This window comes from Urocitellus parryii, chromosome 1 (assembly GCF_045843805.1).
Source record: "Urocitellus parryii isolate mUroPar1 chromosome 1, mUroPar1.hap1, whole genome shotgun sequence".
In the NCBI taxonomy this organism is placed as follows: domain Eukaryota; kingdom Metazoa; phylum Chordata; class Mammalia; order Rodentia; family Sciuridae; genus Urocitellus; species Urocitellus parryii.
Window position 1 is genome coordinate 254,473,430 of NC_135531.1, and position 22,966 is coordinate 254,496,395.

General features: G+C 45.0%; 1 protein-coding gene across 2 annotated transcripts in view; it reads left to right on the forward strand.

Moving 5' to 3' along the window:
- Nrp2 (neuropilin 2) overlaps nt 1–22,966 on the forward strand; it is a 115,502-nt gene that overhangs the window by 6,627 nt on the left and 85,909 nt on the right. For both annotated transcript variants that reach the window (XM_026394577.2, XM_026394579.2), the window contains exon 2: nt 9,275–9,452. In XM_026394577.2, the coding sequence (XP_026250362.1) occupies nt 9,275–9,452 (178 nt within the window). The remainder of the gene's footprint in view (nt 1–9,274; nt 9,453–22,966) is intronic.

The window sequence follows — 22,966 nt, forward strand, 5'->3', positions numbered from 1 at the left end:
AAATTAATTTTTAACCACTGGGAACGTTGCCAAATTATGTGACCTTTGGCAGACCAGCTGTGCTATAAAAATAAATCCCCCATTTCTGAAAATGCTGCTCCCATCCAGTAGAACAATAACAATGTGGCATTTAGGATAGGGAAGAGTGGGGATGAGAAGAGAAATGGGTGTTGACAAAAATCCCCTGATGTTATGATCCATAATTTCAGACCTGAGCATCCTATCCATCATTCCCCCACCTCCCAACTCCCCACAAGCCACAGGAAAGGGGGCAGGGATGACAAGGAGCTAGCACCTCTGTGTGCAGGGAGGGGGGAGGTGTTAAGTGCTTCCAGCCCTCTCACACCCCAGCCTCGAACACATCTCTCATTGTTCACACCAGCAGATTACTGGCATGGGCAGAGGAAAGAGGGTTTTCAAGCTGGCAAAACGTTTGTCTTTCCTTAAATGCCACCAAATAAGTTTGTCATTGAGAAGTTTGGGGGGGGGGGGATTGTCAGTTGTCACTGTGCTTCCCAGCTTCTGAATCACTGGAGCCAGGCCACCTAGGTTTAAGATTCATTTCAGGCACGTGGCAGCTCTGTGATCCAAGTACTATGTGTGATCCGGATACTTAATCACTCAGTGGTGCCTCAGTTTCCTTACCTGTAAAATGTGTTTGATAATGATAACTACCCCAGAAGGTGGCTGTGCTCTGTCAAACTATGTGGAATCCTGTTTTGACACATAGTGAGCCGATTCTGAAGTCACTTAATCACCCAAACAGCTTCAGTGGAGTTAGCTATCTTGTGACCATAGAAAGTACACTTTAACCATTGTGGTAAGTTTATTTTATTTTTATGAGATTTAGGGGGGGATAAGTAAATAATTATTCATTCTTAGCTCTTTCCCCACTAAACCTTTGTCTGTGTTTTATAAGTACCAGATTATCTCTCAGCACACTGTTCTTAGGAGACCCATATTCTCTGCTGAGTTTTCATCTTAGATTTATGCCTCCTTTTTCTTTTTGCATTTTCTCTTCCTTATTCTGTTTTCTGTGTTCTCACCTCTACCTTTTCTTCTTCTTCTCCTCCTCCTTCTTCTTCTTCTTCTTCTTCTTCTTCTTCTTCTTCTTCTTCTTCTTCTTCTTCTTCTTCTTCTTCTTCTTCTTTTAGTTTTTAATCTCCTTTCTTCTTTCTGTTCCTTTTCCTCCCTTCCCATCCTTCATCACTGAAAGTGGGCTCAGCAGGGAACACAGTGTTTAAGGGGCTCTCTCGAATTGGTAATAACTTCTGCTCTGGCTTTAAGGCCCCTCTCAGCAGCTGAACTCAAAAAAAAGTCGTCAGAAAGACAAAATAGCTTTTACCCAGCAAGACTCTTAATAATCCCATTTCCCTCTGGGTCTTCATAAAAGAGTCATGATCTAATCCAGAAAAACGGGAGGGGGGCTGGGAATAACAAAAGGAAAGCCCTTCCCAGTAGCTTGCCCTGGATGCGGCTGCAGGCCAGCTGGATGCACATGTCCCTGGTACCCTGAGCCCTGCCTCCAAAGATGCTTTGATAACAGGCACCAGGTTCTGGAGAGTCTTTCAGGGAAGAAGATAAAGGGAATTGCAAATTACTGGACCGAATGATAATAATAATTGTTTGGATAAAGGGAAAAAAATAAAACAGATGTGCCCCAAAGGCATATTAGGGGCCAGAGACAGGGGCATGGGGAGGGATGAGTAGAGAGAAATGAACTGAAACCAAGTAGAAGAAAATCCAACACCACAAGTGCTTTAGTGATAAAGTAATAGCTTGTGTTTTCCTGGTGCTACTGGCAACAAATATTTAGAACTTGCCTTTGGAAGTGAGGAGGCAAAAAAACAAAAACCTCAGAATAAATTAGTTTGACTACTATTAGAATTAAAGTGTGTGTATTTGTCAAACTTGATAATTATCTAAGGTTAGGGTGTCCTAGGAGACAGTTCATATTTAAGTCCACCTTGATCTAGGCCTAGGTATTATTATCCCAGACTAGCTGGTTAAACTCTCAGTTCCCAACTAAAACTTTGCATTTATTAGCAGCTGTTGGTGGAGAAGGGAAGATAGAAACTGGAGAAGCAGAATAATCTGTGATGAAGTTCTCAAAATTTGTGAGATGTAGTGATACTATTGGTATTATTTTAGTTCATCCTTAAATTATTAATTTATGCAGTCTCAATGAATCTGACTTTTGGGAAAGACCCTCTGTTTGATTCCATAATGTTTGCCAAAGACAGATCAGAAAGGAGTTACGCTGTCCAGTTGCTAGTGGCACAGCAGAGTGGATAAGGTCATCCTGAATTCCCACAATCCTTAGAGGATGCTGAAGAGCTTCTGCCTGTGAGAGACAGAGAGGGGAAAGATTACCCCTGGTCCCCCTGGTGTGGAGGTGAGGAAGGCAGAGGATGGGTGCTTTAGAGCCCCAAAAGACATAAAGGGGAAGGGGAAAGGATCGGAGAGGGCAGAGACATGAACACTGGGCTTGTTGAGGAACATTCAGAAGCAGCAGTTTAGAACGTGTGGTTGGAAATAATTGCAAATAAAGTTAGAAATAATAGCTTGGGCTTAATGCAAGGCCCAAATTGCAAGGCCAAGAGGTTTGGGTTTCATGTGCTAACCAATGGGGAGCCATTGGCGTTTCAACGTAAGCTTTCATTAATCATAATAAATGAAAAAATAGGTATTCTGTTACCATTTTTCTCTTTGGGTTTTTGGAGAGTCCTCAGAATTATTCTGTTTCCTTCCCCCAAATGTCTGTTAAAGTGGCCAGAAATCGTAATCCCAGATCTCTCATCAATGACACCAAAATTGCATTTGCAATGAGGACTGGAAAAGAGTAGACATAAATATAAACTAATGATATTATATCGGCTGCCCTATTGGAATTGCATTTGTTTATGATATAAGATGACAAATAACAAGGTTACCACAGGTGGCAGGATTCGAGGTCAGGGGAGGTAATCACATCAAACATACATTTTACCGATTAAATAAGGGTTCATTTTTAGAATCCAGATTGAGGGGAAGAGACGTTCAAAAGGCCCTATTTCCAGACCCAATTTCCAGCTGTCTCCTCAGTGAGGTTCCTTCGTCTGTAGGAGGTGTTGGGGAAGAGAGAGCTTGCTTCATTCCTTACTCTTTCCATGCACAGACAGCGATGTCTTCGTCCTCTCTTCCCTTCCCAGAAGGTGCTTTTGTTCAAATTTGGAACCTCACCCTTGCAGAAGTTCATAGGGATTCCCATTTGCTGTGCCTTCACCGGCCTCATAAATTGAATAGATTGCATCCCTTCCTAGCTGCCTTAGGATGTGGTCAAACCGGCGCATTCCTGGGCTGATGGATTGGCTCATTTCTTCCCAGCTTAAGCCAAGATGTGGATTTTATGAGACTGTCTTGTGACAGGCTGAAGTCGCTTTGCATAAAACAAAATCCAACCCCAGCTCACAGAAATAACTCTTCCAAAGCAGCTTAACCTGGGTTGGTGAGCAAAATTTGGTCAAAGCCCTGAGCAAAAGACTTTGATGATCTAGGTGAGGGACTTGAAGACAGTCCTTTTGGTCTTTCTTTTCAGGCAGACCGAATGTTGATGTGCTCACACACTGAACTGTGTATCCATAATATTTATAAATATGCAACCACAAACTCAGTTAAGAAAAGAAACTCACTCATGTCAGTAGAGCTAATGTGATTAAAAGAGACATTTGAACTTTCCATAATGCAAGACAGACATGTCCATCCCAAGATCTAAGTTTTACTTCAAACTCACCCAGCCAATAAAATAGAGATAACACTTTGAATCAATGCCTTATTGTCTAGAAGTAAGAGAACCTTTTGAATTTTTGGTTCAATCCATGGGTTAGAGACTCTTTTTCCATACCTCATTATAGGCTTTGAATTTCAGAACTGGAACTGGCCTTTTGGATTACTCCCTCCACTTTAGAGATGAGTAAACAAAGGTGCAGAGTGGTTTACTGATTTCCCCAAAGTCACACAGCCTGCCAGTAATGAGATGAAATGTGATTCTGAGGCTTCTTAATCCTTACCCAATCCTATTTCTGGTCAACTGCTTTGAAGGAATGAGTGAAGTGGCATGGTGATAACATTTTCTCTTTCTAAGTAAGCAGAAGAGTTTCTGCTTTGCCTTGCTACTCATAATTAAATGAAAATAATGCTGTGGAAATATGGACGGGGTGAGATGATACTGTGGGTAAAGAAGAAATTGCAAAGTCAATAAAGTGCACTATTTCCAAGGGAATGAGACCGACTACTTTTCTCCACCAAATGCCCTCAGGTGTGAGAAACACATTCCAAGACCTCCGTGGATGCCTGAAGCCTTGGATTGCCCTGCACATGTTTTTTTTCTTATACATGCATTCCTATGATAAAGTTTAATTTATTAATTTATAAGATATCACTTATAAATTAAGCACTAATTACAGAACAGATTAATTATAATAACATACTATAAGTTATGTGGCTGTGGGCTTCCTCAAAATACCTAACCCTTCTTGTGCAGCTGTGAGGTGGTATACTGCCACATGACGGACTGAGGCCAATGACCTAGCATGAGGCTACTGATTGACCTCCCCGTGACCTCAGAAATGGCCATCAGGCCATGACAAAGCCATGTTGATGCTGGCTGACCACAGGTAACAAACTACTGCACATGAGACATACGAGAAGCCAACCTCCCTGATCATTCCCTCTGTCCCCTCCCCATAGTGTTTAGAATGACAAGGGAACGGAGGAGCTCTAGCTCACTGGGCCTCACCCTGTGTTCCTGGAGTCCCCAGTGCACTCGCAGAGAAGCGCCTAGGAGATGAGGGGGAGACTACACAGCTCCCTGCCTCCCAGCCGCCAAGGAGAACTCCACTTCCATCTGCTTTGTACCTTGCGTAGTTTTGGTTTTGATCACGGAGGGAAAAGCACCACTTCGAAAAGTATTTGACAGCTGCCTACTATTGAATTACAGGTGACACAGCTGAGACCCTGGAAGGTCCCACTGAGTTATGAATCAGGTGCTCTGTCCTCTCTTTGCTAGCTGTCAAGCCCTCCCTTCCCTAGTCACCCATCAGCCCCCACCCCCACACACAACCTGGAAACAACCTGTCCCTCTAATTCCACTTCCAGCCAGTGACCAAGTTTCCCTGGGTTTGTCTTCACTTAAACTAAACCAAGGGATCTGTTCTTGACCTGCTGTCACACAGTGAAGCCATCGTAATTCTGATTATTTAAAAGTCCTCTCTATTACGTAATGTATAGATTACAAAATGCCATGTAATACAGGATAAATGTACACAGTTTTATGCCAGTGTTTTTTAATACATATTTTTTTTAGTTGTAGATGGGCGCAATATCTTTATTTATTATTTTTTATGTGGTGCTGAGGATCGAACTCAGTGCCTCACGCATGAGCTGCAGCCCCAGCCCCTATGCCAGTGGGGTTTTTTTTTAATAAAAAGGTTTAAAAGAAAAAATAATAAAGCCCTCATTAAAGTCCTGCTAGGCTTTATCAAACATTATGGTCAAGTTCAGGCCATAGAGTGTTCCCTAAAACAACTCCAGCTAAATTTTCCTAGAAGGCAGACCAGATATTTTAACAGCTCTTTTTTCACTCCTTTTAAAGACTAAAAATTAAATATTATCAAGGAATCAGAGATCTTAAAGGAGCTCTCTAGGAAGGTGAGTTCCAAAGTGAACAGGTAAAAAAAATTCCTTTTCCTTTTCTGGGGCCACGTTACCCCTCAGCAGGATCACATTATGCTCAGGCTCCCCGAAAAGCAAGGACAGAAGAGGGGGGGAAAGACAGAGAGACTTTAAAAAAATTGTTTTTTTAATTGTAGGTGGACATAATAACCTTTATTTTATTTTTATGTGGTACCGAAGATCGAACCCAGTGCCTCACACGTGCTGGGCGAGAGCTCTGCCACAACCCCCAGAGAGAGACTTAAACCATCAGCAAAGATTTTTAAACCATCTAATATTTTAAAACACGTAAGTGGTCACTATGGGGATGTAGGGAATCAGGGCTTTGTGACTTTGGAACATGGTGTTCGTTTTCCTTAAAGTTACATAGAGTCGTCATGAGTCGTCATTTCAACCTTTCACCCTTGGGCCTCTGGCCTGACCTGCTCATGTCCCCTCCCAGATGGAAGAGAAAACTGCTCTGGACATTCTAGGCCTGGTTTTGCTACTTTTCTTTGGGAAACGAAGTTGCCCCAGGTGAAAGGTATTCACAAACTAGTTGGAGAATGAGGTCCCTTGTCAACTCACCAAACAGGCTCAGTCGCTCCAACTTGAGCAGGGGCAATTTTCCCCTCTGTATGTGGAGATTGGCCTTAAGGGGTTTGCCCTTAAGTTCAACTCTCCCTTGGCTCTCTCTCTACTCCTCTGAAACAGGACAGAAAGCATTTATGAAGTTCATTTTAGAACACAATAAAGGCCTACAAAATAATGGATGGCATATCTCTTCCCCAGAAATTCTAGCTAGTTTCTACTGGGACATGTTTGTATTTAAGAAATGAAGGGCCCCTGACCCCGAAAATGCAAGATCAGTTATCAAGAGAAGATGTAGAAGGACTAAGTGTATTTTCTTTACTGTTTTTACTGATCTTTTACAAGAATTCTATTCTCTCCAAGAAAAATAGAGAAAGAAATCCTAGTATTTATCTCTGTGGATATATATCCATGCAAATGATGTGTGATATGTTCTGAGAGGGTGTGAACGTGTGTACAGGACTGAAGTGTGAATTACTGATATGTGTATGTAACTGATGTTTGTTCAATATCTATGTTTGTGTGTGTTTCTGAGTGTGAATGCAATCCAAACAAGAATAGGAGTTTATAAATGTTTGACTATTGAGAAAGTTGTCTGTACACACTCAAAACAGATGTTTTAATAAGTTCTCAGATATTTCAGTAAGAGCTTTGATTTTCCTCAGATAAAGAAAGGACAGGAAAAAAGAAAAGGGCTACTCCTTTTTCCTTTGGTTAAGTAATTTTGGAACAACAGAAAGAGCAGACTGTCAACTGTGGAATATACTATATAGTTCAAAAAAAATTTTTTTTTTTTTTTGGTAGTGGGGAAATGATTGCTTCCAGTGTAGATGAGAAATGAAACCGTCCTGTGAGGAAGTCTCCTGTCTCCATTGCTGATCTGTGTGCCTGATCTCATTACTAAGTTTTAAGCCTGGGGTTCAGGGACTTGAGGGGGAGCAATTCTTCTTTCAAGGGTAATTGGAGAGAAGCAAGGAAAGGGTGGAGACAGGGAGACTGTGGGTGATGTGGAGACCATAACGGTTACTAAACAGGAGCCCAGCTCAGGTTTCCTGTGATGAGTTCCAAGGCAAAAAGTGTGGTTTGGGTGAGTCAGGGCAGAGCTCCAGTTTTCAGCAAAATAGCTGGCAGAGGAGCTGGACCTGGTAGAGAACTCCTCCTTCTGCTTGGTAAAAGCAGCTGGTGATCCAAGTGCCCACACCTCTGCCTTCTCAGAGGGCCACTCCCAGCCTTATTTCACATACCAGAGCCAGGGCTGATGGGCCACCCTGTGACCAGCTGCAAGATTTTGGGTGCCCAGTGTGGGCAAATCCTGTGGGCACCCAGGAAGCTGCAGGATTTGGCTGCAGAGAAAGGGTGGCTGCATCTGGATGGTAGGGATAGTCCCATTGTCCTCCTGGACTGGGGAGGGTGCAGGGTCATTAGGTAGAGGATGATGTGGTGTCTGCTAGCCCGAGGAAATGGCTTGCTTTTGTTTTTCCGCCCAGTAGGAAATGGACCCAAATCCATTAGATTCTGGGCAGTTCAACAGGGCACAGTTTGAGCTCTTGGAGGCTCAATACCAAAAAAGGCTACTGGTATGGATTTGTGTCCCAACCACCATTGTGCACAATGCCCATCATTTATGCATTTAAAGCCTGTCAGGCTGGTAATCTGAAGCAGAGGTCTGGAAGACAGTAATGCCAACAGACATGGGGAATGGTAAAGTGCACCTGTAGAGTTAAAAATGCATGACCCGTTCCCTCAAAGAGTGAACACAGGAGAAAGACCCCGTCCTGGAGGGCGGCTGCTGAGCTGTCATACATAATTCACAGGCCCATGCTGCTCCATGCAGATGGCAATATTAAATCGTGATTGATGCTAAGAGACGCGCACATCTCAGGAAGGTCTCCAGGAGGCTTCTGAATATTTCTGTCTCTCGTGCCTCTCTGTTCTAACTGTGGTATTGAGCAAAACCTCCCATTCCCCAAGAACCCCTGCTAGGGATTGCCAAACTCTCGCTCCTAAATAGATAAAATTCTTCAAATGTCATCGCCTACCTCTTCTGCCTTTGAAGGTCGGCCCTTTCCCTCCTGGCCCACAAGAGGCTGTTTACCTCCTGCCTGGCACTTCAGGAAAGGGGGGCCAGCTCCCCCCTGCCGTGCCTCTCCATGGCTGCTGTCGCTGGAGAAAGCAGCAGCACACTCTGGTGGTGGTGACCAGCCAGGAGGGACAGTGGGCAGAAATGCACAGAAAAAGACACAGGCATCCATTCAGCACAAAGCACCTTTGTGGAAACCACGTTGGAGCCAGTGGGTTCTCCAATACAGATTTTTCCATTCTGTGTCTAATGAAATAATAAATCAAATTTGTGGTGTATGCAGAATTAAATGTTTGGAGGGTTGCTTTTTCTTTCTTAAAGGGAAAAAAAAAAAAAAAGGTGAAATCACCCTCGAGGGCCTCTTCTGGTCCAAAACTGAAAGTGTTTCCTTGCACCACATGTAATTGTCACCAGGTGCTCTTTGGGTCAGCACCACAAAACCACCATGGTCAGTTCCCAGAGCCTTGACTGCTGAGCTGGGCTGGGAGACACCAATAAAAATGAAGAATTTATGAGATAAAGAGAGAGATGGGGAGTTTGAATGAGGAGAGGAAGATGGGCCAAGAAGGGAGACAGGAACAGGCTCATTGTACAGCCTTCTTGTTTTCATCATCTCAGACCGTGTAATTGGGAATATTTATGACCATTTTCTGTAACGTGTGTGTGTGTGTGTGTGTGTGTGTGTGTGTGTGTGTGTGTGTGTGTGTGTGTGGTCGGATGGGTCAGGGGACGGATGAGCTGAAATGATCTCTTCCACTGAATGAGTAAGTAGGTTAGTCTCCTGGACTGCCATAAAAGGTCTGTAAAATAGTTTTAATCAGCCACTGGGAGAGAAGGGAAGAGGGAGTGGGGGGGGCAGGGCGAAGGCTGTAGCATATTTGAAGTTCTTTGGGTCCTTGTTCTCTCTTCCAGACCCACCCTGTGGAGGTCGTCTGAATTCCAAAGATGCTGGCTACATCACCTCGCCTGGATACCCCCAGGATTATCCCTCCCACCAGAACTGCGAGTGGATTGTTTACGCCCCGGAGCCCAACCAGAAGATTGTCCTCAACTTCAACCCTCATTTTGAAATCGAGAAGCATGATTGCAAGTAAGCAGTGCCCCATGCGCTGGGGGGAGGGGCTCACACTGCCTGCCTGCCCCACCCCCACATGCCTGTCCCTCGTATCACCTAATGGTGGCAGTGGATCCTAGTCCCAGAGGGAAACCTTCAGATGACATTCCTTTGGGGGCGAAATAAGGTGGAGTTGATCCCGTGTTCTGAAGGACAGAGCCTTATGGAGTGAAGTCCAAATACTAGTGCCCACCTCTAAAAGCTGGCAGGGGAGAGGGTATCCATGTGGGGCAGGGGGGACCATTAGACCCCCACTCTCTACTCTTGGATCTACCTTCCCCCTGGACACCTCTGTGTTTCCACTGCTGTTTCATGGAGGAACCCCACCAGCTTCCATAATAAAATAGCTGCCAGATCCCCAAGCGGAGACTTCCTCAGCCTCAGCTATGAAGGCTCAGCCTGTTATTTTACGAAGTGGCCGTTGGTTGCCTTACAGAAAGAGAGGAAAGCATTTGGGGTCTATAAGAGTAGATCTAAGACTCTTGATTCTTGCTATCTAAGCTGCACAGGTTAGAGTCTCAAGGCTGGTGTTACAGATTTATTTAACCCGCGCTTTTCTAATTATGTGACAAGTATGAATCCCTTCAGTTCTTTTTTTTTTTTTTTTTTTTTTTTTAAATTATTTTTTTTTTTAATATTTATTTATTAGTTATTGGCGGACACAACATCTTTGTTTGTATGTGGTGCTGGAGGATCGAACCCGGGCTGCACGCATGCCAGGCGAGCGCGCTACCGCTTGAGCCACATCCCCAGCCCCCCCTTCAGTTCTTATAAAGACCCCAGGGAGGGCTGGAGTTGTGGCTCAATGGTAGAGCGCTGGCCTAACATGCACGAGACACTGTGTTCGATCCTCAGCACCACATAAATGTAAAATAAAGACATTGTATCCACCTAAAAAAAATAATAAAATAAAAAATAAATATTTAAAAGAAAAATGACCCCAGGGAGTGGGTGCCATCTCCATCTCCATTTTGCAGATGAGAATACTGAGGCACAGAGAGGTTAAGTCTGTCCTGAGGCAATTCAGCCAGTTTACAACATGACATCAGTACTCCTTGGAAATGTGTGACTTAGGAGATTCCAAGTGGCAATTTAGACATTTCAAAATGTCATGTTAACTCCAAGGTCCAAAGTTAAAGTAGGGAAGCAGGTGGGTGTTGTAATGTCAATAATGCAGCTGTGTGTAGTCTGATGAGCTCTCTCTTAAATACTTTCCTCTTGTTGAAACAAAAGCAAAAGTTTGCTGTGCAGAAAAGAATGTGCCAATGTTCCTATGCTGCTCCAGATGAGCACCACCACAGAGAGCCATCAGAGCCGTGCTAAGTGTTCAGCGCTCCCATATGATTTAGAAGTAGTCTGGGCGTTCTTTGTGAGCGAGGCATTGTGAGCCCTGAAAAATTAATCAAGGGGACAGTTGGTGGGACAGGTATAAGGGAGAGAGCACAAGAACTTCATTTCAAAGCAGGCCTACACCCAGACCAGTGCTTCCCTACAGAAGAAACAAGGCCCCTCTTTAACTTGCACAGGACTGCAAGGCTCTGTGAATTGAAGTCATTATTATCCTCCCAGGGCTACTTTGCACCTACAGAATGGTTCTCTCCTAACAAGAGGTAGTCTTTGTTGAAAACCAAAGGGTTTCCCGGATGGATGCCACATGTGACTGAAAGTCATAAGATGGAGTTTCTAATCCCAGGGCCACTCTTGACTGCACGGATGACATCTGGTAACACATCAGTTCCTCTTTGTCTCAGTTACATGCATCCCCGGGTTCAGCATCTCGAGGCTTCCACTTTCCTGACCGACAGTGAACTTTACCAAGAGTTTCAGGTAGGAGTGCTGTAAAAGCCATTTGGGGTCCTGGTGCCTCAGCTGGCCTGCAAAGGGTTGTCACCAGCTGAAATATAAAGCAGAGAGCTTGGATCTGAGCTCAGAGGAATGTGACTAAGCACCTCTCTCCGCTGAGGGCCAAATTTTGTTCTGCTGATGCCAGCAAATCTCGAGGGGAAATTGCTAAGAGGTCATTTTATGTATATTCATAGTGGCAGAGGGAGAAGGTACAGTTTTTTTTTTTTTTTTTTAGAAGGAAAACCCCCAAAGCTTATGAAATGGTGCCAAACATGTTGAGAAGTGCAAAGGGGCCAGAAAAACTCTTTTCTGCCCTGTTCTGGGCTGTGGGATACCCCTCCCTATCACAGAACTCAGCCCAGGGGTGGGGAGAACTCAGGGTTGCTGAAGCCTTTGTGCAGAAGGGAGAGGGACATTGGCCCTTGCTAAGTGGGACTGGAGGAAGCAGGTGTGCTGAAGGGTGTCTCTTGGCGTCTCAACCTCGCTAAGTAGCTTCCTGTTTTCCTCCTCACTCCACATCCCAAGCTGTGGCTTCAACCTAAAAGGTCAGGAAGGTCAGCAAAAAAATATTTCTGGAGTCTGTTTTCCCCAGTGCCAAATTGTCAGAAAGCCTCATCTACCTTGCATAGTCCTTAATTCTCCCCCTACTGCACTCCTCTTTCTCCTTCATTCCCCCTCCCCACCCTCTCATTAATTTTTATATTTAGAAAAGACAAACCTGGATCTCTTAGCCTCTCACCCTTCAAGGTATTTTTGACATGTTCCCCTGGCCATTTGCATCAAGAATAAATGGACTCCCCCCCCACCCCCGCCCTCCCCAAGGCCTTCTCTTAGTGTCTTGTGAAAAGAACAGTTGATCTAATTGAAGTCTTGGAAATTCTGTGTGGTTTCTGCTCTCTTTCCTTCTCCTTCTCATGTCCATATCTCATTTTTGCTCCAAGGGAGCTCCTGAGTTTGCAAAATTCTTTCTATCAAAGGAAATTAGGTCCCTTCTCCTTTCATTTTGGAGCGTGTTTCAAATTGGATTAGGCTCTCAAAGCCCTCAAGGCAGGTACTTCCCAAAAGGAAACTGTCTGGACTGCCTGTAGCAGCCACGCCCTAGCAAAAAGGGGAAATGGTAAGAAAGTCAGAAAAAAAAAAGGCAGCCAGATAGGAGGAAATGGCAGGGGCCGCATGCTCCCCCGTGTTTCTCTTCCTTTTACATACACGATTAGCTGCCAAGATTGCTCCCTGACCTGGGAACAGGACCTGATATAAAGGGATGTCCTGGCTGAGGCCCACAAGCCCTGGGTCTCTGCACCTTGGATTTGGAGATGCATCCTAAAGGTTGAGGCTGTGGCTGAGTGAACTCCAGGCAGACCTGCCCGCTAACTGCCACTTTTAATTTTGTTCCACTGAAGGCTGCTGTCTGCTTGGAAAATTTCACTCACAAGCCTTAACTTTGCCTGAGTCAGTGCAGTCCAAGGCCACCATCTCTGCAGAGCTTCCCTGACTCCTCCTCCCTCTGGCCACCCGCGGGGATCCAAGCCCAGAGCACCCACAGGCTGTCCTGGGGCCTATGCAGCAGCTGTGGGCAGAAACCAGAGGCCACCTTGGCATTGCCAGGTTCCTGAGCTGAGGGACAAAAGGGCAGGACTCAGGGCTGCCTGGGCAAACAGAGAGAGGCTACCTCACCCCTGGGGAGCAGAGGATGGTAGGAGGCTGCTGCTTCCACAGACAGAGGCCTTTCACTTGAGTCATCGCCTACAAGCCAAGAGTTGGGGTTTTAGAAATGCACATGGAGCTGGTTTTTTTTTTTTTCCATTTCTAAAATTTGAAATATATGTATTTCTAAAAACACTCACCAGCATATCATACATAGCTTATTCCAGAGCCCTCAAACTGGCCTGGCAGTTCCCCACCCCATCCCAGAGGCCCAACCAAATAAAACCAAAATCGAGAGAATGGGTCCTTTTAGGAATTAGCCATTTTCCTGTGAGTATCTTGGAAAACATTTTTAGGAAGTGCAAAGGCCACTAGGAAGACTTGAAAGAACATTTCTTAAGCTAAAGACCTCACAAGGAAGTCTACACTAATGAGTCATGAATATTATGTTCAGTACTGAAATCATCTCCTTTACCACTTATCACTGATGGTGAAGTTTCCAAATACTAAAAAGTCCCCCATTAAAAGCTCTTCTTAGTTATTGATTTTTATTTTTTAGCATATTATAGATATAAGTAATAGTGGGGTTCATTTTGATATATTCAGAAATGCATTTAACCTAGGTTTCTCCATTTTAAAAGTTCCTTTAAAAAGTGTTTCTCATAAAGAACATTTTAAGTCATGTGCCACATCTTCCATGTCTTCTTAAACAAAACCCAAACTTATGGGGACTCCATTTTTTTCTCTTGATGATTCAGGTTTATAATTCTAAACTTCACTTTTTGTGACAGAAGCTGGGTCATGTTATATTTGGAACAGATTTACAATTGTATTTTCATTGATCTTTTAAACTTCCCAGGCCTCAGTTTAACATTCTGCAAAAGAGTGATAATAACAACTGATTTGCAGCAGTTTATATAGATGTACCATAATTTATCAAGTGTGTTGGCATCTTTGTGCTTTGTCATGAAGAAGTTCTGGACTATTTTCTGACAGTATTCTCGTCCCTCCTGTAGGCCTGTCTCCTACATCTCCCTGTTTGGGCGAGATTTTACTTTTTTATGTATGTGGATTTTGCTTCAGGTCTTGCTGTCTCTTGGGAATCAGGAGCCTGTGTGGTCCAAGCTCTTCCCTAAGACAGGGCAATCCCAAGGCCAGTGTTCCTAGTTTGCTTCAGTCGGTCAAGCTCAAGTTGAGTAAGGACTGAGGAGGGACCCCAAGTGACAAAGTGTGAAAGTGACAGTAAATGGAATTCTCAGCATTGGCTTCGATGTTCATAATCTTTTCTTCTGATCTCCCCATACCTCACATTCTGCATATTTAAAGTTTCAGACATTTGCCTCTGGCTGAGCATCCTAGATAAACAACTCTTGTGTTTATTTACAACAGAAGGGCCCTCTGTGTAAAAGATGTGCCTATTTCTCACAAAGTAGGCGACTCTATCTTAAAAAACGGTAGCAGCTTCCCAGGTTGATAAATTGACCACAGTAAACAGAGGGAAGACACTGGACCTCAATAACCCGGCCCCTCCCCACTCAGCCATCAGTGTTTCCCCGAGAGCACAGTAAACACCCTCCATTCCAAACAACCACATGCAATCTTCCATCTGCACAGCGCCCCTGAGTTCCCAGGACTCAAACTCTCCTTCCTCCAGCCCCCTCCTCCTCCAGCTGCACACTCCCCTTCTGGTCCTCTCTTACTCCTCACTTCCTCCAGTTCTCTTTTATCAGCCCCTACTCTGAACTCTCAGAGCATTTTATATGACCTGGATTTGTCTGCTTTTGTTCACACACGATCATCCTGTGTTCTGCTCACATAAACTCTCCAAGGGCATAGACCACATATTTCATTTCTAAACTCCTGCATCACCTTTTCCTGGAGGGTGCTAGGCTGGTAGGTGTAGATGATTGTTTTAGTGATATTGCTTCTTTGGAGGTGCCAGGGCATAGGTAGATGACAGGAAGCTGCACTGGATCTTTGTCCCTGTTCATCCATCTGAAAATGAATTGACAGCAGGAGAATGGGATCTCGGCTCTGAACGTTGCTAACCATTCTGTGACTTGAGTCTCTCACTAATGAAATGACCATAGACCCTTCATTCCTTTCTCAGGAAATAGTTATTAAGCACCTACCATGCACCAAGCACAGAGAGAGAACTGGGAACTCAGTGATGAGGAAATCCTACTCTTTGCCCTCCTGGAACAGAGAGTTTAGGAGGAGGAGGCAAGTCAAAAGACAGTTATTGATGATAAAGCTGTCACGTCTGGAACATCACCTATGAATCCACTTGGCTAAGCACTTGACATTCATTGTCTCATCCAATCCTCTCAGCAGAAGCCTGTGAAGTGGCCCTGGCTCTTTCCACTTTGCAGATGGAGGAACTTGGGTTCACAGTTGTTGACCAACTGGCCTTAAGTCGCACTCTCAGAGTGGCAGAAAAGGGATTTGAAGCCAGACTTTCCAATCTGTGCTCTCTATTCTTGTGCTCTCTGCTTCCTCCAAACCTGGTCACAATGTGGGCCTGTTATGTGAGCCCACAACACCAAGAACCAGCCCCAGGTGGGAGATCCAAGAAGGCTGGCTGGAGGAGCAGCTCGTGCATGGCCGGTGGCAGTCCAGGCAGAGAACAGCAAGTTCACAGACAAGAGACCGGGAACCATCTGATGGCTTTGGGAAGCACAGTAGTTGAAGGTGGCTGAGCTCAATTTCGTTTCCTCTGAGCATTGTAAGAATAGAGTAAGAAGGGCTGCCTTGGACTTGCTGATACAAACCCTTTTCCTGGCAAAGAAGTGTGGGAGCAATGCTATTTAACTTTATTTCCGGGCCAGGCAACTTCCACCATCTCCTTAGGAGAGGGGCCATGGTCAGGAAGCAGGAAAGACTGAGATTATGAGGACTTTGCTGCCCCACCCTCCGTCTCCATTGTGGAGTCTCTAGAGCTTCATACTTTATGTCCAGGGACACTAGTTTAACACCAGACGGTGGCTTTTAGCTGGGAAAGTCCAGCTGACCTGCTTGATCAAGCTCCTCTGGTCAGTTTACTCCCATAGACTCTGAGTCCACTTCTTCCCTATAAATAGTAGGTGGAAGGCCAGGCTGCCCAGTGGAAGGAGTGGCTTCAACTAAGTTCCACTGAAGTTTCTGAAAGTTCCCCGTGGTGCAAGAGGGTGCCTCGAGCTAGCTCAGGAGGAACCCTCGGGTTGATTACTCATGACATTGTGACAAATTTACACACAGAAATATTCCGATTCCCTCAGGGAGCCAGCGAGCGGTAATGCTTTTCTGTATTGCAACAACCCTCCTAATGACAGAAACAGATCCACCTGCAGGCACGTGGTGCAATAATGGGAACAGTCCTGCTGACCGGAGCTCAGCTGGCGGCTGACCCTGCGCTCTTCAGCCTTGACCAAGGACTCCACCCAGAGACTTCAGCTCTAGCAAGGAGTGGGAACAACAACCCACAGATTGTTCTCCTCCTCTTACCAAGGTTAAAGAGCAGTTGGGACAACCGTTATTTTTAGCAGTTTGTTTTCAAATATGTGATGTTGCAATTGCGACTCTCTCAATGCAAGCTTCACTGTGGATGTCTTCCTCGACAATGCGTTTTATCTTCTGATTGAGAAAATCACTGGAGATTTTATCATACACAGTCCCACTTGCTCTGTCTTTCAACCCTGGCATCTTCTCTAAACCCAGAGATCCCAGAGGGCCAGCGTCTCACCCCATGTAACTCCATGTAATTCTCCCATCTAATTACACTAAGAGTGTCTTAAGACATTCAGTGGGAGCTTCAGGTGTAGAAGGGATAAAGCACAGAGGCGAAGGACACCGGAGGAAAGATATTAGACTTTTCTAGTAAGGGATTTATGCATTTCCCTGAAATCACAAGTCCTTTAGAAAAAAAATACTCTTTTTGTTTTGTCCGTTTTGGTGGCAAAGGGATTTAAACCTGGATGAAGAGACACGAGATGAAATAATTCCATTCCACTCTATTTGGATAAATCATCTCAGGAAATATATATATATATATATATATATATATATATATATATATATATGTATAAGCTGTCCTTGTCTTTTCTTCTAGGAAAAAAAATGTTTCCATAATCGTCCTTCATTACGGGACCTTGTACCTCACAACTCATCTCAGTTGATTGCAGGGTAAATGGTTGTATTTAATTTGCATAATCAAAAAAATTTTCTAGAAGGAAACCCCTGAAAAATGTTAGCTGGGTCAAAATTATTAAAAAAAAATGGAGAAAGAATTAGGCCTAGGTTTGGGAGGGCAGCTTAGGAGTCCACATAATAAAAGAAAATCCACATGAGTTTTTAATATCTCTCTCCCAGCTTTGTAGCCAAGCATCTTGGCAGTCTTTATATATTTTTCTGCTGTGGTCTGCTCTGTTAGGGACTCAACTTTGTAGGCCATGTGGCAAGACTTCAGTTAAACAATAATAGCAAATGTTCAATGATCTCTCAGCTGAGATCAGGGGGTGTCAGGTCAGGGGCTATCCCCCAGCAAACTATCTAGGACTAGTATTATTCCCATTTAACAGATGGAGGTACTGAGGTCTGAGAAATCACAGGACAGTAATGGTAGGGCTGGTCGAAAGCCAGGCCACCTAAAGCTGCCTCTGTCTACCTCGTCAGTCGGCCTGGAGCTGTCATCTGCTGTCCAGTGCTCAGGTAGCTGGGGCCTCTGATTCTTTTAGATAGCTTTGACAGGTCTTTTCTTTTCTCTTCTCTTTTTATTACTTTTCTTTGCCTCTTCCTGCCTTGTGGTCACCTCCGGATGCCTCTGGATGCCCTGGATGCCGGCAGGGCAGTCAAGGAGAGAAAGGTCTTCCTGTGTCTTTCCGTACAAGCTGGAGGCCTGACTCCGTCAATAGCCCCCGTCTGGCCCTCTGTCATCTGCTTCCTACTCCCCTGGCCCCTGCACCTCTCTGACCACCCTCTTCAAATTCCCTGCCATCCCCACCACCACCTTCGTCCTCCATCTGGAATCCAAAGACGTGAGGGCCAGTAATGGAGTGTCAGCGGAAGTAATTGATTCCTCACACACAGAGAATTCTCCTGCCTTTCGTGTCAATGGAGCTGAACCAGACTCGGGGAGGGTGAGCAAGACGTGTAAACAGTCCATGGCTGAGCTGTCAGGGCCAAGCCAGACACACTGGAGGCGAGCGAGAGGGAGAACTGTGGAACAAATAATTGTTTTATTGGAAAGGAAAGGAGTAAATAATATTTCAGCCTGGGAATTGGCAGCTAGAGAAGGATGGCAGTGGGCTAGGAGCTGAAGGAAGTGTGAGGCAGGTCTTAGAGGAAGAGTTTTTCTTTGTCTCGAGGTAGGAGGTTTCATCCCCACCCCTCCCCCTTCTCCTATTATCATCATTATTATCATTAAGATAATTACTGTAACAATTACAGTTGATGAGACCTCAGGTTTATGGAGCACCTTTCATCTAAAAGTTCAAAGTGATTTATCGGTGTGTCATCCCTTTGAGAGTGGTAGAAGGGTTTAAAGAAAGTATTATTATTATTTAGAGAATCTTATCCACTGGGAAATTGAAGCCCAAGCAGAGACTGCATTTGGTCCAAGCTTGCGGACAGGCTGATGGGTTAAATATTGGGGCATTGACTTTTCTTTGCTGCGGTATCTCTTACAGCTCATCCCTGGCACTAGCGCCTCTCCCCATGCTGCGAGGGCCCTGCTGCTGGTCTCTGCAATATGGTGGCCAGCCAGCCAGCCAGCAGTTCCACACACAAAACAAACGTTCTGCTTATAGCTGTGGGATAAATAAAGGCTCTTGAAGGCCTGACTCACGCTGTTCTCATCCTGCTTGGAGACTTCCTGCAACCTGGTTCCCTTTCTGGTAGATCTCGAGTCCCTGCCAGATGTATTACTTTATGGTCTTATGAGACTTAGGCCAAAAGCACCCAAGATTCCTGAACATTCGATACTTCTACCCCCAAGAAACCCTGATGAGTCCTTTCAGAGCAGGAGGGACATTTCTGTCATGGGCAAGGCAGGGGCTGTAATGTGTGTTGCCTGACCCAGGCACCTAGCACAGACACCACACTTCTGCACGTAGCATCCATCCAGGCACAGTGTCCGAGAGGCGGCTGCAGAGGAGGAAGCAGTTCCAGCTGACTGGCCTCCAAGGGCTATATTCAGAATCCCCACCCTGGCACCGCAGCAGCCCTTCCTGCTTGGACATAGCACAGGCCCGTCACTTCCACACACCGGTGCTCTTTGCACAGTAGTGACAAGTTTGCCCCTGGAGCCAGGAGAAGCTCTGAATTCTGTAACTTGAAGCTTGTAAGGAGTGAAATCCCAAAACGGGGCCCTTCCACCTGCCACGTACTCCCAAACTGTCCCTTTCTTGAATTTCCGCATGGTACATTTTTCAGACAAGGTTTGTAACTTCCAAGTCTTATCGTGGAGGCTGGGTGCCAGCAAAAGGGGATAGAAAAATGTTTGGAAGCCCAGATACCAAAAAACAAAGCAAAACACAAAAGACTTCTACGCAGTGATTGATTGATTCCCTGGTGCCCTGTGCACCTCTGCTCCCAGCAGGCTCCCATTTTTCGGACAGATGGGGAGGTTATGATTTTGCTCTCACAATTGGATCCTCTGGGACCCAGGGTTAGTGAACACTTGGCCCAGAGGGAGCCGTTCACTCAGCCAAGTGGAGGGATGCTGCCAGCACACCAAGGCCTCATGATGACGTGCTCTGATCTCCCCTTAATGGTTACCAGTTGCCTCGTGCCCCTTTTAGTCACCCTTGTGAGACACAGCGGCATCATCCCTGCACCCATTTACAAGGTGTGGCAAACCGAGACACGAGGCATGATTGACTCAGTTCAGCAGCATAAGACAATTTAGCTACCCTTGGCTCTGTTAGGATACACCTTCCTATCCAAGCACCAGCAGCTACTCCTGCCTCAAAAAAAAAAAAAAAAAAAAAAAGAAGAAGAAGAAGTGCACATAAACGTTGGGGTCCTCTTACCTACTTTGTACTCTGGCATCATTACAAAATGCTAGCAAGGGGCCCTTGAAGTTGACCGCAGAGAGCGAGGATTCTATAGACGCAGAGCAGACGAAAGACAGATCCAACGGTCGTGCTGAAAACAGCCTGCCCCCCATACCTTAAACTTCACGCTGGCATTAGTTGCCTAGAAAATTGTTCCTTTCCTAAGTAAACAGTTCTGTTGAAGCAGCTTCGGGAGTGCTTGCTGGTCCAGGAACCTGGCAGATCCGCTGCCCTACCGCCTCAGGAATGTGCCTTGCTGGGGAGCCAGGTCATCAGGGGAAGCGGGTGATCACCCAAAGGGTCAGGGCAGAAGTGCGGGTGGCTTTGTTGTGTGTTCTTCATTCTCTTAACAGTTCATGTGCAGTGAGACTTATCAGGCGCCCTGTCTGCAGTGGGCTCCTTCCTCATGTGGAGAGTGTTCTTGGCAGCCTGCTCCACCAGGAACAATGAGATTGGCGGGCCCTCTTCATCATCCAGGGCCTTCTGCAGAAAAACAACCAGAAATTATAAATAGATGTTATTTGTAGTTTCCATTTTCTTGCCTTCAGGTTTTTTTAGAATAATTCCTTCTCAGTTTGTTTTGGGTTATTCTCTCTGCATACTTCCTTTGCTGGGTGGTCAGATTTCCTCCCTTCTGAAGAGCCGTGGTGACCCTGGCTGTGAGGGGATTGCAACTTAAAAAAAAAAAAAAAAGCTCAGAGATTTGTGGTGGGAAGAAATGAAGGAAGACAAGATAACGGCTTCTCTGAAAGGCACTGGGCAGCAATGCAGATGAACAGGGTTTTGGAACTGTTTGAGACCTCAAAGTTAGAGAAGTAATAAGAACAGTAATAGTGGCAATAATGACATCTACTATCTGATCACTTACTGTGTGCCAGCCCCTGTGTGGAGCCATTGATGTGCATCAGCTACCAAAATGCAGGGACATCGAGCTCCTTGCTGTTCAAGATCCAGCAAATGCAAGGGAGGTGGTTTTGAACCCAGCCTGGAAGTCTGGTTCCAGAGTCTGGGCTCAGAACCACGAGACTGAAATAAAATCTCAAAAAACTCAAGTGACTAAAGCACTGTGGATGGATTTGTGCCGGAGGAGGATTTGGAAAAACCCAGCCCCAAGGTTGAGGGAGTTACGATTATAAGCACGGCTTTTCAGTTCATCTGCAGTGTCTGGTTTCTAAGGCCCCGAGTGTATGCAGTTCTCCTCTCCCTCAAATCCACATCCTGTTTGGTTATCCAGTTGTAATCATAAACATAGTCAATGGCTCTCGGGTGCTTTCTGGGGCATCTGGTACTGTGTAGGGCCTTACTGGACCTTTGTAATCTTTGCATGAGCCCCAAAGGTAGGATCTGTTATTATTTCCATTTTAGAGATGAAGATATGGAAACCAGATGGACAGTTTTGCCATTAGCAGGTGCCAGAGACTAGCTGGGTCTATCGAAGAAGCCCACATATGGTGCTTCCCATAGTACCTTGTGCCCTCATAGACCGATGTGTTTTTGTGACAGCAATTTTGGGTTTCTCTTGTCACAGACCCCTTCCCTAGGAAAATGTGCATCACACAAACACACAACATTTCAGCCTATGATTCCAGAGGTTCCCCAACCCACCCCACTGAAACTCCTGTGTGGACCCCTACTGGAAATCTGTGGACTCCAGAATATGTGGATGGTACTTTAAGAGCTTATAAATACACAAGATCCTATTTTCTCACTCGATGGGCCATATGTTCACATACGGGTGTATATGTGCTTATAAAAATACCGCACTCACGAAAATTAATATGTTATCCCATCTGAGCACTTACAAGCTGGATTTGGTGAATCTTGAAACCGTGAATTTCAAATATGCTCACTGTTCCCGTTGGTGATATGTCTATTAATTTTGGCAAGTCCTTCAGGCTTTGTTTAAACAGAATGACTAAAGAAAAAGAGCAAGACTCTGTAAAGTCTCTTTTACACCTTATGCCCATTTTGTGGACACCTGAGAGCAAAAGGTTTCTTTACACCCAGATCCTGCTGATGTTCTTGTGCTGTCACAATCTGGTATTTCTATTGTGCTCAGATTTTCAGATTTTTCTATTGCTTTTCAGATTCTTTGTATATTTACTGAGGCGGGGGTCGGGGGGTGAGAGGTCTGTGTGCCAGAGAAAGGTTGCCTGGGTTTGACTCTGCCTCTGACCTTTCCTTCTCATGTGACTTTGGGCAGGACACATAATCTCAGTGAGTCTCCATCTCTGCATCTGAAAATGAATATAAATCATAACAGAGCTTGCTGTGTATTAAAAGAGAATTAAATGAAGTAATAGCCAGGTGCGGTGGTACATGCCTGTAATCCCAGCAGCTTGGGCGGCTGAGACAAGAGGATCATGAGTTCAAAGACAGCCTCAGCAATAGTGAAGCGCTAAGCAACTCAATGAGACCCCGTCTCTAAATACAAAACAGGGCTGAGGATGTGGCTCAGTGGTTGAGTGCCCCTAAGTTCAATCCCCAGTATCCCCCAAAATAATAATAATATATAAGCTGAGGATATGGCCCATAGTATATGCTCAGTAAAATGTGATCCCTTTTCATCAATACGCTAGCTTCTTATCAAACGAGTGGTACAAATGAAAGGGAGAAATTCAAGGAAATGAAATTTACTTCTTAAAAAAAAAAAATGTGACCTGACATGAGCAGATCTCTCCATAAAAGCTGTTTACCTATACTGAGCCTGACAGACAGGTGGCCTGGTTGGGGGCCTGAACTGACCAGAGGCCTGACTCATGCAGACATTTTTATTAGGAAGATGTACAGGACAGTGTTGGCTTTTCCTCTGATTCTCCTCGAAGGTTTTAATGTAAGGATTAATAAGACAGTGTTCATAGCTATCTTTGAGCTTCCTGGAAGAAAGGCACTCCAGGAGGTAGTAAATTCTCTGGCCTGGATAATCTACTCATGAAATATGGAACTTTGAAAGAGTGAGAAAAATCTCAA